The sequence below is a fragment of the Oncorhynchus mykiss genome, chromosome 9 (genome assembly GCF_013265735.2).
Source record: "Oncorhynchus mykiss isolate Arlee chromosome 9, USDA_OmykA_1.1, whole genome shotgun sequence".
Taxonomy (NCBI): domain Eukaryota; kingdom Metazoa; phylum Chordata; class Actinopteri; order Salmoniformes; family Salmonidae; genus Oncorhynchus; species Oncorhynchus mykiss.
The window spans coordinates 5,235,546-5,250,810 of NC_048573.1; the positions used below are offsets into that span (position 1 = coordinate 5,235,546).

The following is a 15,265-nucleotide window of genomic DNA, read 5'->3' on the forward strand; positions in this document are numbered from 1 at the left end:
GCAGTGACCTAAACCATTCAGTCAGCAGTGACCTAAACCATTCAGTCAGCAGTGACCTAAACCATTCAGTCAGCAGTGACCTAAACCATTCAGTCAGCAGTGACCTAAACCATTCAGTCAGCAGTGACCTAAACCATTCAGTCAGCAGTGACCTAAATCATTCAGTCAGCAGTGACCTAAACCATTCAGTCAGCAGTGACCTAAACCATTCAGTCAGCAGTGACCTAAACCATTCAGTCAGCAGTGACCTAAACCATTCAGTCAGCAGTGACCTAAATCATTCAGTCAGCAGTGACCTAAACCATTCAGTCAGCAGTGACCTAAACCATTCAGTCAGCAGTGACCTAAACCATTCAGTCAGCAGTGACCTAAACCATTCAGTCAGCAGTGACCTAAACCATTCAGTCAGCAGTGACCTAAACCATTCAGTCAGCAGTGACCTAAACCATTCAGTCAGCAGTGACCTAAATCATTCAGTCAGCAGTGACCTAAACCATTCAGTCAGCAGTGACCTAAACCATTCAGTCAGCAGTGACCTAAACCATTCAGTCAGCAGTGACCTAAACCATTCAGTCAGCAGTGACCTAAATCATTCAGTCAGCAGTGACCTAAACCATTCAGTCAGCAGTGACCTAAACCATTCAGTCAGCAGTGACCTAAACCATTCAGTCAGCAGTGACCTAAACCATTCAGTCAGCAGTGACCTAAACCATTCAGTCAGCAGTGACCTAAACCATTCAGTCAGCAGTGACCTAAACCATTCAGTCAGCAGTGACCTAAACCATTCAGTCAGCAGTGACCTAAACCATTCAGTCAGCAGTGACCTAAACCATTCAGTCAGCAGTGACCTAAATCGAAGGGACATTTAATTACCTTCTATTATAGAGCACAGTACATGTAGGGGACTCACCTTGATACAGCTACAGTTTCCACGTTCCAGTCGGGATACCTGGAAGGAGGAAATGGAACAGGTGACTGGCACAAGCTACAACGTGAGGTCATCAGTGGGCGTAGATTTCAATTCCTATTTCTGCGATTTTCCTCGCATCCAAATCTCCTTATTCTCAACTGTATTGGACAAGATATCAACGCCCTCCCCACTCAAGACTTTTTCCTAAAGTGGGTTTTTTGAGGAGGAGATGAGGGGAGAGGAATTGGGGGGGGGGGGCTGAGAAAAGAGAGAAAGGGAGAAGTGATATATAAAAAGAGAGAGAAGAAGACTCACGATGTACTAAGTAGACGGCAATTCTCAACGTGGAGACCGGTGTTTTGATGCTCGATCCAGTTCTGTTGATCAAAACAGCAAACAGAGACAATCAGTCTGGGTCTTCACCCTCCTCACCTCTCAACACCACCAATAACCCCCAAACTCCTCTAAATCAAGCACTTTCAATACATTTGTTTGTTTTTTTCTCAACAGAGTCCAATTTCTTTCTGCTTTCATAGCAGGAGTTGATTTATACAATGTTGGGGGAAAAAAAAGAACATGGTAAAAATAGGCTCTCTGTTCTACCAAGAAAAAGATTAACAGCAAAAGTCTGATGCTGGAGAAAAACAATGGCAGCATCTGGAATCTTCCGGGGTTCTTCTCTGGAACGGATCCTCTCAGCAGTCTCTCGGCAGCCATCTTCTTCCCAAAAAACAACGTACTTCCCAAAGTGACTAAACCAATTGTATATTTTTTTTAAATTAAAACGCAGTAAGTAGTGTGTTGTGTCACTGGTTTAAACACAAGGGTATATAATACAATGATATCAGGGGTTTGAGTAGAAAACATTAAGTGGCGTAAATAGTCCATTAATTCACAACGGTCAACGTCTAGAGATGGAGCCTAAACTTCCTTGTTTCTGTACAGCACTGTGACATCAGCTGATTTATAAATACATTTGATTGATTGATTGATGGTTGTTCTCTGGCAGCTTCTCATCTTGTCGTTGGTTGTATCGTCTTCGAGCACTCGTCTTCCTCATGGCAAATCACGGTCATCAAAAGTCACAAATAAAACTGCATTTTATAACAGAATGTCTTAATTTTACAAACAAATGACAATATTTCAAGGTTTAAAAAATGTAAAATTTAAAAATTTTTAAAAAATCTCATGACATTACACAATTTTCAATAACGACAATAAAATAATGTTGAATTCAGTCCAGGATTCGATGTCTTCATACTCCGAGGAGAAAACATTTTTTTATAAAAAAAAAAAAAAGCTTTTCTGTTTTATTTAATAATTTTCATCCATGTTAGAACGTCTCAACTCACCGTGAAATACATGAGACAATCACAGCTAGACTGAAGTGTTTGAATAAACAAAAATGGATTCAACAAGAAGCAAAAGTCTTGAGTTACAACATGAGGTTCAACAATATATATATATATATTTTTAAAGGCACACAATCAGTCTGGAGAGGATCAGAACTGGGTTCAAATACTATTTGAGATTTCAAATACTATATATGTACTTGATTGATCCCCTGAAACTGAAACAGCTGGAGCCGTTTCTGGAGGGCTAAAACACCTGGTCTATTATCCGGGACTGAAACAGACATGGGATACCAGGTAGAAACATAAACATAAAAATAGTATTTTGGCCTTCCAAGGAAAGAAATCAACCAGTACTCAAAGTATAACAATCTCAAACAGTATTTAGAATCCAGGTCAAGACAGGAATGGCGAAAAAACTCACCTTTAGATGGGCACATTCTATGTTACAGAGAGAACAGGTATGAGGAAAGAATCTGGGAGAAGCTGCGGAGTAATCGCTCATCATGGTCGGGGTCGGTAACCTCTTCGTCATCATCATCATCGGGGGAGGTAGGTTCATCTGCTGGTGCATGGAAGGCATCGGACCAATCCGGGGCGGAGGAAAAGTCACCGGGACATGACCAGGAGGTGGGATTGACGGGTTCATGATGGGGAATATGGAAGGCCAAATGGGGGGTGTCGTGGGAGGAGGAACCCCGACCGGGACACCTCCAACCCTGAGTCCTGGAATTCCAACCCCAGCTCCATCTCCACCACCAAGAACCACCAGGCCGGACCGGGGCTGAGCGTGGCCCCGAGCGCTGCCTTGATTCTGGGACGCCAGGAGTCGGTTGAGTCCTTGGTCTCCGCTGCGGACAGGGATGTTCATGGACTTGGATGTCGCTTTAGAGGATGAGCCGTGGGTTTTGAGGGTCTGCTGGGGTTGGCTGGAAGGCGGAGGAAGGCCGATGCGAGAGCCTGTGTCTGTCATGGGCATGGGGCTCTGGACCGCAGGGCTGTGGATGTGCTGCTGTTGGGTACGCTGCTTGGAAAGGTCGGAGGTCATGGAATGGCCGGCGTACCCGCTCAGCGAGTCTCTGACCATGTCATATTTTGCCTTCTCTTTCGGGAGCGGATTGCGCGAGCTGTAATTATCGGGTTGGCTATTATCGCCATCATCATAACTGTCATATTTAGTAGCGCGAGAATGTTCGTAATCGATCACTTTGCTCTGTCCTCCACCACCGTGGTCGGACCCTGGGCCAGGTCCACCGCCTACCTTGGGCCGAGGGTCCACATCCATAGTTCTATTGGCCTTACGGATGCGGATGTCTCTGAGGATGAAGGGCAGGTTGTCTGGGGTCAGTTGATCGTCTGGGTAGTGGCTGAGGAGCTCCAGGTCTTCGTTGGACAAGCCGAAACTCGCCAGGATGCTGCTGGCGGACTTGGACGTGTACCGGGCTGGACGAGAGGCTGTGGACGAGGCGCTCATGGGAGCCTCGGAACCTCTTGAGGTGGACCCCAGCACTCCCGCACCTCCAAACCCAGAGGTTTGGCTTTGGTACTGAGGAAGGGTGGAGGAGAAGAGTTTGGAGGAAGCAGACTGGGTCAGGAAGCCAGACCAGGGGTCCATGGAACTTTGCTGGTCGCTGGAGGTCCGGCCAGGGGTGTAACCGCCCAGCCCTCCCCCAGACGAGAGCTCGTCCATGGGGTCACGACTTAGGCGAAGGTCTTGGGCGTCCAGTGAGACCTGCTGGTTCTTATTTTGCTGCATCAACTGGCTGAGCAGCCTCACCTCCTCTCTGGCCCCGCGGATGTGGTGGTCTATGGAGGTTTCCATCTCCGGGGTCATCTCGGTCGATCTCTGCCCCGGGTTATACCCCATCTGCTGGGCCACCATCGAGGACATCATGCCTCCCTGGCCGGAGGAACCACCACCACCACCACCAGACCCCAGACCAAGGCGGGAGGCCCCCAGAGGGTCCCTTCCTGCCTGGGATTGTGTGAGTCCGTACTGCCCCATCTGGGCGGCAGATCTCTGGGCCTGTGAAGAGTACTGATCCCCTAAGGGGTTATATAGGGGACGGGACATGTTATTGACGGTAGCTGCTGCTGTGAGGAGGTTGATGAAGGAGGCGAGAGGTGGTGAGTGTAGGGTGGTTGGCGGCAGAAGTGGCGGTTGCAGCGGTAACGAGCTGGGCCAGCTGCAGGGAGGCGTGGCCTAAGAGGAGCTGCAGGGGCGGGATCCCAACTCCCAGCCCTCCAATCGGATTCAGCGGGCTGGAAAGGGGAGCAGCGCAACGATCCAATAGCAACGCAAAGCTGAAAGAGTTGGAGAGGAGAAACACACAGGAGGGTTACTGGTTGGTCTTCTCTCTGGCTCGCCCTGGGACAGGGCTATGGACAGTAGTAATCAAACTGGAAAGCAGACTGGATTTCTGCGATTGATCGATTTGGTCAGTTTCCAGTCTATTTCCACACTGAAACACTTTTCACATCAGTTGTGTGTCAAACTGTTCTAGAACAGCTTCTAGAACATCATCGGGGTTCTGTTGGTTAGGTCAGAGCAGAAGAAGACAGTTCCTGCATCTTCACTGGGGGAAAGAAAAACAGCAAGCAAACAGGGAACAGACAGGAGGGGGAGAAGTAGTCATCGTGAAAAACATACAACATTATTTTACAAACTCCATGCACTGCTTTAGTGAAATTTGCAAGAATGCAAGTAGCTTTTTTTTAAACAAAAGGTTTACAAAAAGTTTTCAGTCATACTTTTAAGATAATAGACTGCCAAGGGAAATAGTTTATTCAGTAATGAAACGGGGCTTAACTAGTTTCGCTAAAGATCAGATTTAGTAGGGTTAAGTGTAAGCTATTGATTACCGAATCAAAATGTGAAAGGTTACGTGGATGCATAAATTAAGAAACGGTGTCAGGATTAGTTGTAACGGAACTTCATAAGACAACGATCTGAAAGTTGTATAACCAAACAGAACACTGCACTTGAGAGTCAACTAAACCAATTCATGTCTCTAACCCACACTAATACACTGTCCGATAATGTTGACGAGAAAATATTCTTAACAGCGTGTTTATATTCAAAGTGGTTAACGTCATGGTGCAAAGCGTTGAGACATGAAAGCTGAACTTCAAAAACCTGCTTCATAAAAACCAGTTTTGAGAGAAGGGAACCCATCACCACCACCCGCAGAGAAAGATAGTGGGTAAAATAGGTGCAAGGAGAACCCGTACCCGAGCCTGGATTTTAAACAGTTTCCTACTGTGATTGGCTTCGTATATATGAATCATGTTCATGTATCTTTGCATCAGGATATTCTATACTGATAGGAAGGCTGTAGATGTTTTCACGTGTGATTAAACACAGAGAGATCAGCTGATAACAGAGCTGACCACGTGCCCCAAACTACTGCATTTGACAATACCAAAAACAAGTCCAATCCTGGCATAACTATGTAAAATAAAAATAAAATTGCGCTTACGCAATAATGTCGATAGATTATTCTATAACGTTGCAGTGACCACGAGTGGAACGAGGCCCTATAAGACCTGATGGAAAACCTAAATATTTAAACAGCAAACATTTTATTATTATCGTCATCATCATCATCATCATCATCATTAAGCAATGAAACCAACAACTTCTATAACAGCAACATATTAAAATGGTGGGAAACACACTCCGTCAAACTTCCAATGAAAAGCCTCTTAAATAGATCTCTTAAATAGATCTCTTAAATAGATCTCTTAAATAGCCGCCTTTTAATAGCTGGGAAAGAGCACACATTTCAAACACCTGGTCTAAATGGATTGTCTGCGAGGTTACCACGGGGACGCGGAATAACGCCATGTTACCACGGGGACGGGGAATAACGCCATGTTACCACGAGGACGGGGACAAACATTGAATTGTCTACTAAATATGGGGGAAAAAAACAGTGTTTGGACTTGGTCGTTTACATTTTTAATTTTACCTTTATTTAACTAGGCAAGTCAGTTAAGAACAAATTCTTATTTTCAATGACGGCCTAGGAACAGTGGGTTAACTGCCTGTTCAGGGGCAGAACGACCTTGTCAGCTTGGAGATTTGAACTTGCAACCTTTCAGTTACTAGTCCAACGCTCTAACCACTAGGCTACTCTGCCGCCCCGGTTGCAGTATCCGGGTAAAGACTCAGTAGCATGCGCCGCCTGGCCCGGAAACCCCACGTTGAATTTCATTTCAATTCTCTACATCGGGAACAAATTAGCATTTGGATCAGGAAAGTTTCCTCATGCGACTTCTACACGGCAGAATGTTGGAACTTGCTTAACCGGTTGTCCACGCGGTTGTCCACGCGGTTGTCCACGCGGTTGTCCACGCGGTTGTCCACGCGCCACGCGGTTGTCCACGCGGTTGTCCACGCGGTTGTCCATGCGGTTGTCCACGCGGTTGTCCACGCGGTTGATCGACATTTATTTTTTTTGCAGGTAGGAATGTCAAGTTTTCAAGACGATGATACAGGAAATCCATAATTGCATCAACCTTTTCATGGTGATAATAGCCATAAGAGCAAACCATACCCAAACAGTTCGAACTACTAATTTTAAAAATTACTCTCTCCAGAAATAAGTCTCTCACTGTTGCCGCCTGCTACCGACACCCCTCAGCTCCCAGCTGTGCCCTGGACACCATTTGTGAATTGATTGCCCCCCATCATCTAGCTTCAGAGTTTGTTCTGTTAAGTGACTTAAACTGGGATATGCTTAACACCCCGGCAGTCCTACAATATAAGCTAGATGCCCTCAATCTCACACAAATCATGAAGGAACCCACCAGGTACAACCCTAAATCTGTAAACAAGGGCACCCTCATAGACGTCATCCTGACCAACTGGCCCTCCAAATACACCTCCGCTGTCTTCAACCAGGATCTCAGCGATCACTGCCTCATTGCCTGTATCCGCTACGGATCCGCAGTCAAACGACCACCCCTCATCACTGTCAAACGCTCCCTAAAACACTTCTGCGAGCAGGCCTTTCTAATCGACCTGGCCCGGGTATCCTGGAAGGATATTGACCTCATCCCGTCAGTTGAGGATCATTCTTTAAAAGTAACTTCCTCACCATTTTAGATAAGCATGCTCCGTTCAAAAAATTCTGAACTAAGAACAGATATAGCCCTTGGTTCACTCCAGACCTGACTGCCCTCGACCAGCACAAAAACATCCTGTGGCGTAGTGCAATAGCATCGAATAGTCCCCGCGATATGCAACTGTTCAGGGAAGTCAGGAACCAATACACGCAGTCAGTCAGGAAAGCAAAGGCCAGCTTCTTCAGGCAGAAAGTTGCATCCTGTAGCTCTAACGCCAAAAGGTTCTGGGACACTGTAAAGTCCATGGAGAACAAGAGCACCTCCTCCCAGCTGCCCACTGCACTGAGGCTAGGTAACACGGTCACCACCGATAAATCCATGATTATCGAAAACTTCAACAAGCATTTCTCAACGGCTGGCCATGCCTTCCTCCTGGCTACTCCAACCTCAGCCAACAGCCCCCCCCCCCCCTCGCAGCTACTCGCCCAAGCCTCTCCAGGTTCTCCTTTACCCAAATCCAGATAGCAGATGTTCTGAAAGAGCTGCAAAACCTGGACCCGTACAAATCAGCTGGGCTTGACAATCTGGACCGTCTATTTCTGAAACTATCCGCCGCCATTGTCGCAACCCCTATTACCAGCCTGTTCAGCCTCTCTTTCATATCGTCTGAGATCCCCAAGGATTGGAAAGTTGCCGCAGTCATCCCCCTCTTCAAAGGGGGAGACACATTGGACCCAAACTGTTACAGACCTATATCCATCCTGCCCTGCCTATCTAAGGTCTTCGAAAGCCAAGTCAACAAACAGGTCACTGACCATCTCGAATCCCACCGTACCTTCTCCGCTGTGCAATCGGATTTCCGAGCTGGTCACGGGTGCATCTCAGCCACGCTCAAGGTACTAAATGATATCATAACCGCCATCGATAAAAGACAGTACTGTGCAGCCGTCTTCATCGACCTGGCCAAGGCTTTCGACTCTGTCAATCACCATATTCTTATCAGCAGACTCAGTAGCCTCGGTTTTTCTAATGACTGCCTTGCCTGGTTCACCAACTACTTTGCAGACAGAGTTCAGTGTGTCAAATCGGAGGGCATGCTGTCCGGTCCTCTGGCAGTCTCTATGGGGGTGCCAAAGGGTTCAATTCTCGGGCCGACTCTTTTCTCTGTATATATCAATGATGTTGCTCTTGCTGCGGGCGATTCCCTGATCCACCTCTACGCAGACGACACCATTCTGTATACTTCCGGCCCGTCCTTGGACAGTGTGCTATCTAACCTCCAAACGAGCTTCAATGCCATACAACACTCCTTCCGTGGCCTCCAACTGCTCCTAAACGCTAGTAAAACCAAATGCATGCTTTTCAACCGTTCGCTGCCTGCACCCGCATCACCACCCTGGATGGTTCCGACCTAGAATATGTGGACATCTATAAATACCTAGATGTCTGGCTAGACTGTAAACTCTCCTTCCAGACTCATATCAAACATCTCCAATCTAAAATCAAATCTAGAGTCGGCTTTCTATTCCGCAACAAAGCCTCCTTCACTCACGCCGCCAAACTTACCCTAGTAAAACTGACTATCCTGCCGATCCTCGACTTCGGCGACGTCATCTACAAAATAGCTGCTAATACTCTACTCAGCAAACTGGATGCAGTTTATCACAGTGCCATCAGTTTTGTTACTAAAGCACCTTATACCACCCACCACTGCGACCTGTATGCTCTAGTCAGCTGGCCCTCGCTACATATTCGTCGCCAGACCCACTGGCTCCAGGTCATCTACAAGTTCATGCTAGGTAAAGCTCCGCCTTATCTCAGTTCACTTGTCACGATGGCAACACCCACCCGTAGCACGCGCTCCAGCAGGTGTATCTCACTGATCATCCCTAAAGCCAAGTTCTCTCCAGTTCTCTGCTTCCTGTGACTGGAACGAATTTCAAAAATCGCTGAAGTTGGAGACTTATATCTCCCTCACTAACTTCAAACATCTGCTATCTGAGCAGCTAACCGATCGCTGCAGCTGTACATAGTCTATCGGTAAATAGCCCACCCAATTTTACCTACCTCATCCCCATACTGTTTATATTTATTTACTTTTCTGCTCTTTTGCACACCAGTATCTATACCTGTACATGACCATCTGATCATTTATCACTCCAGTGTTAATCTGCAAAATGATTCGCCTACCTCCTCATGCATTTTGCACACAATGTATATAGACTCTCTTTTTTTTCTACTGTGTTATTGACTTGTTTATTGTTTACTCCATGTGTAACTCTGTGTTGTCTGTTCACACGGCTATGCGTTTATCTTGACCAGGTCGCAGTTGCAAATGAGAACTTGTTCTCAACTAGCCTACCTGGTTAAATAAAGGTGTTCTCAACTAGCCTACCTGGTTAAATAAAGGTGAAATAAATCATAAATAAAGTGCTGGTTAGTGGGTTCATATTTCAATCACCACGTGCACCAGCTCGGCTAGTACGTGTAACAGTATAACTTTAGACCGTCCCCTCGCCAATACCCGGGCGCGAACCAGGGACCTTCTGCACACATCAACAGTCACCCTCGAACCATCGTTACCCATCGCGCCACAAAAGCCGCGGCCCTTGCAGAGCAAGGGGAACCACTACTTCAAGGTCTCAGAGCAAGTGACGTCACCAATTGAAACGCTATTAAGCGCACACCGCTAACTAAGCTAGCCGTTTCACATCCGTTACATACGCATGCTTCTCGTGCACGTGTTTACGTGGTTCTGCCGCGGTGCTGTCGGGTGATATGAAATATGAACCCAACTAAACAGCACTTTGAAAAGGTTGATGCAATTATGGATATCCTGTGGGTACACATTCCGACCTGCAAAAAGGACCGACGGCACAGACAACCGGTAAAATACATGTCATTCTGAATTATGGCTTGTAGAGGTCGTGTGAGGTAACTTTCCTGATACAAAACGCTCATTTATGCCCAATGTTGAATTCAATGCAATTGGTGTCCTCGTTTGACCTAAACAGCATCTGCTCGTTCATTGGTCATGTGCACACCACAAGGTGCAAGGAGTTAGCCACCGAGCCAGATGGCTGATTAGCTCGTGTTACAACTCTCAACTTAGAGAGGAGATCAATACAAATTCACTAATAATTAGAAAACTCTGACATATATTATTAGCTAGCTAACAGAAATGTAGTAGCTAGTGCCACACTTTACAGGCTGCAAACTATTAGCTAACTAACATAAATGTAGTGGCTAGTGCCACACTTTACAGAATACAAACTATTAGCTAGCTAACAGAAATGTAGTGTCTAGTGCCACACTTTACAGGCTGCAAACTATTAGCCAGCTAACAGAAATGTAGTGGCTAGTGCCACACTTTACAGAATACAAAATATTAGCTAGCTAACAGAAATGTAGTGGCTAGTGCCACACTTTACAGAATACAAACTATTAGCTAGCTAACATAAATGTAGTGTCTAGTGCCACACTTTACAGGCTGCAAACTATTAGCCAGCTAACAGAAATGTAGTGGCTAGTGCCACACTTTACAGAATACAAACTATTAGCTAGCTAACAGAAATGTAGTGGCTAGTGCCACACTTTACAGGCTGTAAACTATTAGCTAGCAAGCATTGCTAGCCAAACAATCATGTGCACACAACAGCCAGTCCCCCATCCAGAAGGAAGTTTTGTGATGCATGTTAAAAATCATACAGATTTCACAGAAAACCGGAAGATTGGTTTTTGGTTAGGCTGTGATAAGGGTGATCACTGGGATCCCGAGAGGTGCAGCTGTCTAAGGCACTGCGTCTCGGTGCTAGAGGAGTCACTACAGACCCTGGTTCGAATCCTGGGCTGTATCACAACCTTGTTGTGATTGGGAGTCCCATAAAGTTAGATCAAAGCTGAATTGGAAGATCACATAATGCTAAAATGAGTAACATTACAGATCCAAATTGAATAGCATAGCCAGCATAACCTGATATCCCACTGCCTGTCGTTTCCAATGGAAACAAATTAGTCATTGTGGGCAGAACAAGCTTGAGATCCTATTGGCTCATTCCTCGTTAGGGAACGCCTACTCTGAGGTGCAATAACTCAAATCACCTTAATTAACACTCAAACAATCAAACATTTAAACCTTTGACAAAAGGTTAAAAAAAATGTCTACAAAACGTAGTCTGTTCGTAACAGAAAATGTGTAATTGTGGGCAGAACAAGCCAGAGATCCTATTGGCGTGTTTTGGGGGGGAGGGGGCTGTGTTTTGGGGGGGGGGGGGGCGCTGTGTTTTGGGGGGGGGGGGGGGGGGGGGGGGGGCTGTGTTTTGGGGGGGGGGCTGTGTTTTGGGGGGAGGGGGGCTGTGTTGGGGGGGTGCTGCACACAAAATATATATATGTATCTAGGCTACACTGTCCTACGAATGTCCCGCATTTGGGCATTTTAAATGTGGTCACCCTAAGACGTGATAGATCACAGCTGCCTTTTGCGTCTTTGACTTTCCGAAAAACATCAGCCCTCCATTTTGTATTTCCTGTATCGTGTTGCATTAAGCGACAGAGGACACAAACCCGAGTTTCTACTTTCAGCCAGCGGTATTGTCCGTTTTAAATCACATACGAACTAATCTCTTCTGTCTTGTGAAATAGGATTTTTGTTACATACCTTCTGTTATTTTCGGTTCTTTTCTATGGAGAAATCTCGTACTTGTCTTTCTCTCCAAGCGAATCCAAGGATTTGCGCATGCGCATTCGACTATCTCATCCGAACAACGTCATAGACCCACTGAAAACAGAGGAGTTGATTGGAGGAACTTGTAGTAGCTATTCTTCGCCAGATGGGGGAACCCAAGCCCTACATCAACACCAAATTCACAGAATAATTTACCAAATTTAACATCATTTATTTATTTAATCTTTATTTAAACTAGGCAAGACAGTTAAGAACACATTCTCAGTTACAATGATGGCTTAGGAAGAGTGGGGTAACTGCCTTGTTCAGGGGCAGAATGACAGATTTGTACCTTTGTCAGCTCGGGGATCCAATCTAGCAAACCTTTACGGTTACTGGCCCAACGCTCTAACCACTGGGCTACCTTGCGAAAGCAACTTAAACTAATGTCTTATAGACCTTAGCTCGGAGGGCTAACACAGTTTTAATGAAAGCAGAAGGGACCCAGGTTCAAATCAGCTCCGATGATTTTTCCACATGAAAGGGAAGAATGAATAGAGATGGGACAGGAGGAGGATGGATAGATGACGGAGGTCTGTATGAAACGGAGAGGAGGATGGATAGATGACGGAGGTCTGTATGAAACGGAGAGGAGGATGGATAGATGACGGAGGTCTGTATGAAACGGAGAGGAGGATGGATAGATGACGGAGGTCTGTATGAAACGGAGAGGAGGATGGATAGATGAGATGAATGAACACATTACGGTCAAAACTAATTTGGGATTAATAGATTGCTAGATTAGAGCAGGGCTGTCAAAACACATTTGGGATTATAGATTGCTAGATTAGAGCAGGGCTGTCAAAACACATTTGGGATTAATAGATTGCTAGATTAGAGCAGGGCTGTCAAAACACATTTGGGATTATAGATTGCTAGATTAGAGCAGGGCTGTCAAAACACATTTGGGATTATAGATTGCTAGATTAGAGCAGGGCTGTCAAAACTCATTTGGGATTTATAGATTGCTAGATTAGAGCAGGGCTGTCAAAACACATTTGGGATTATAGATTGCTAGGTTAGAGCAGGGCTGTCAAAACACATTTGGGATTATAGATTGCTATATTAGAGCAGGGCTGTCAAAACTCATTTGGGATTATAGATTGCTAGATTAGAGCAGGGCTGTCAAAACTCATTTGGGATTATAGATTGCTAGATTAGAGCAGGGCTGTCAAAACACATTTGGGATTATAGATTGCTAGATTAGAGCAGGGCTGTCAAAACCCATTTGGGATTATAGATTGCTAGATTAGAGCAGGGCTGTCAAAACTAATTTGGGATTATAGATTGCTAGATTAGAGCAGGGCTGTCAAAACACATTTGGGATTAATAGATTGCTAGATTAGAGCAGGGCTGTCAAAACACATTTGGGATTATAGATTGCTAGATTAGAGCAGGGCTGTCAAAACTCATTTGGGATTTATAGATTGCTAGATTAGAGCAGGGCTGTCAAAACACATTTGGGATTATAGATTGCTAGGTTAGAGCAGGGCTGTCAAAACACATTTGGGATTATAGATTGCTATATTAGAGCAGGGCTGTCAAAACTCATTTGGGATTATAGATTGCTAGATTAGAGCAGGGCTGTCAAAACACATTTGGGATTATAGATTGCTAGATTAGAGCAGGGCTGTCAAAACACATTTGGGATTATAGATTGCTAGATTAGAGCAGGGCTGTCAAAACTCATTTGGGATTATAGATTGCTAGATTAGAGCAAGGCTGTCAAAACACATTTGGGATTATAGATTGCTAGATTAGAGCAGGGCTGTCAAAACTCATTTGGGATTATAGATTGCTAGATTAGAGCAGGGCTGTCAAAACACATTTGGGATTATAGATTGCTAGATTAGAGCAGGGCTGTCAAAACTCATTTGGGATTATAGATTGCTAGATTAGAGCAGGGCTGTCAAAACCCATTTGGGATTATAGATTGCTAGATTAGAGCAGGGCTGTCAAAACACATTTGGGATTAATAGATTGCTAGATTAGAGCAGGGCTGTCAAAACACATTTGGGATTAATAGATTGCTAGATTAGAGCAGGGCTGTCAAAACACATTTGGGATTATAGATTGCTAGATTAGAGCAGGGCTGTCAAAACTCATTCGGGATTATAGATTGCTAGATTAGAGCAAGGCTGTCAAAACACATTTGGGATTATAGATTGCTAGATTAGAGCAGGGCTGTCAAAACACATTTGGGATTATAGATTGCTAGATTAGAGCAGGGCTGTCAAAACCCATTCGGGATTATAGATTGCTAGATTAGAGTAAGGCTGTCAAAACACATTTGGGATTATAGATTGCTAGATTAGAGCAGGGCTGTCAAAACACATTCCATGGGGAGGGCCGAGTGTTTTCAGGTTTTAGTTTGTTCCCTTTAAATTAAGCCCAAAACAACCAGGTGAGGGGAGTTCCTTATTAATTAGTGACCTTAATAATTTGATTAAGTACATGGGAGGTGTGGAAAACCCTGCTCTGGGGAATGAGTTGGACACCTGTGCATTAGAGCGTTGCCAAAGTGAGACAATATCACCCTTAGATTGGTTGAGTCTGTGCTCACCCCATTCTCATGGAGTAGATGAGGAGTTTGTCAAATTATCCTGTTGGCGGATGAATGTGCTGAAGTCTACTGCCCTCGGACGCCCCATGTGTCACTATACTACCCACTACCCCCATCATACTGCATACGGTCCCACTACCCCCATCATACTGCATACGGTCCCACTACCCCCATCATACTGCATATGGTCCCACTACCCCCATCATACGGCATATGGTCCCACTACCCTAATCATACTGCATGAGGTCCCACTACCCCCATCATACGGCATGAGGTCCCACTACCCCCATCATACGGCATATGGTCCCACTACCCCCATCATACTGCATATGGTCCCACTACCCCCATCATACTGCATACGGTCCCACTACCCCCATCATACGGCATATGGTCCCACTACCCCCATCATACTGCATATGGTCCCACTACCCCTATCATACAGCATACGGTCCCACTACCCCCATCATACTGCATGAGGTCCCACTACCCCCATCATACGGCATACGGTCCCACTACCCCCATCATACTGCATACGGTCCCACTACCCCCATCATACTGCATATGGTCCCACTACCCCCATCATACGGCATATGGTCCCACTACCCCAATCATACTGCATGAGGTCCCACTACCCCCATCATACGGCA

The 15,265-nt window shown here is 45.6% G+C and overlaps 1 protein-coding gene across 8 annotated transcripts in view; it reads right to left on the reverse strand.

Moving 5' to 3' along the window:
- The window catches only part of LOC110511386 (zinc finger protein 638), a 53,380-nt gene extending 41,303 nt beyond the window's left edge, over positions 1-12,077 (reverse strand). For 3 of the 8 annotated variants that reach the window (XM_036987156.1, XM_036987158.1, XM_036987153.1), the window contains exons 1-3: positions 2,687-6,259; positions 1,226-1,287; positions 911-949 (exon numbers count right to left, since the gene is read on the reverse strand). In XM_036987156.1, the coding sequence (XP_036843051.1) occupies positions 911-949; positions 1,226-1,287; positions 2,687-4,336 (1,751 nt within the window). In that variant the 5' untranslated portion in view covers positions 4,337-6,259. Of the gene's footprint in view, positions 1-910; positions 950-1,225; positions 1,288-2,686; positions 6,263-11,989 lie in introns of those variants that run through there. The other 5 variants (XM_036987155.1, XM_036987154.1, XM_036987159.1 and 2 more) reach the window with 5 other exon arrangements.
- Positions 12,078-15,265: the final 3,188 nt, after the last annotated feature.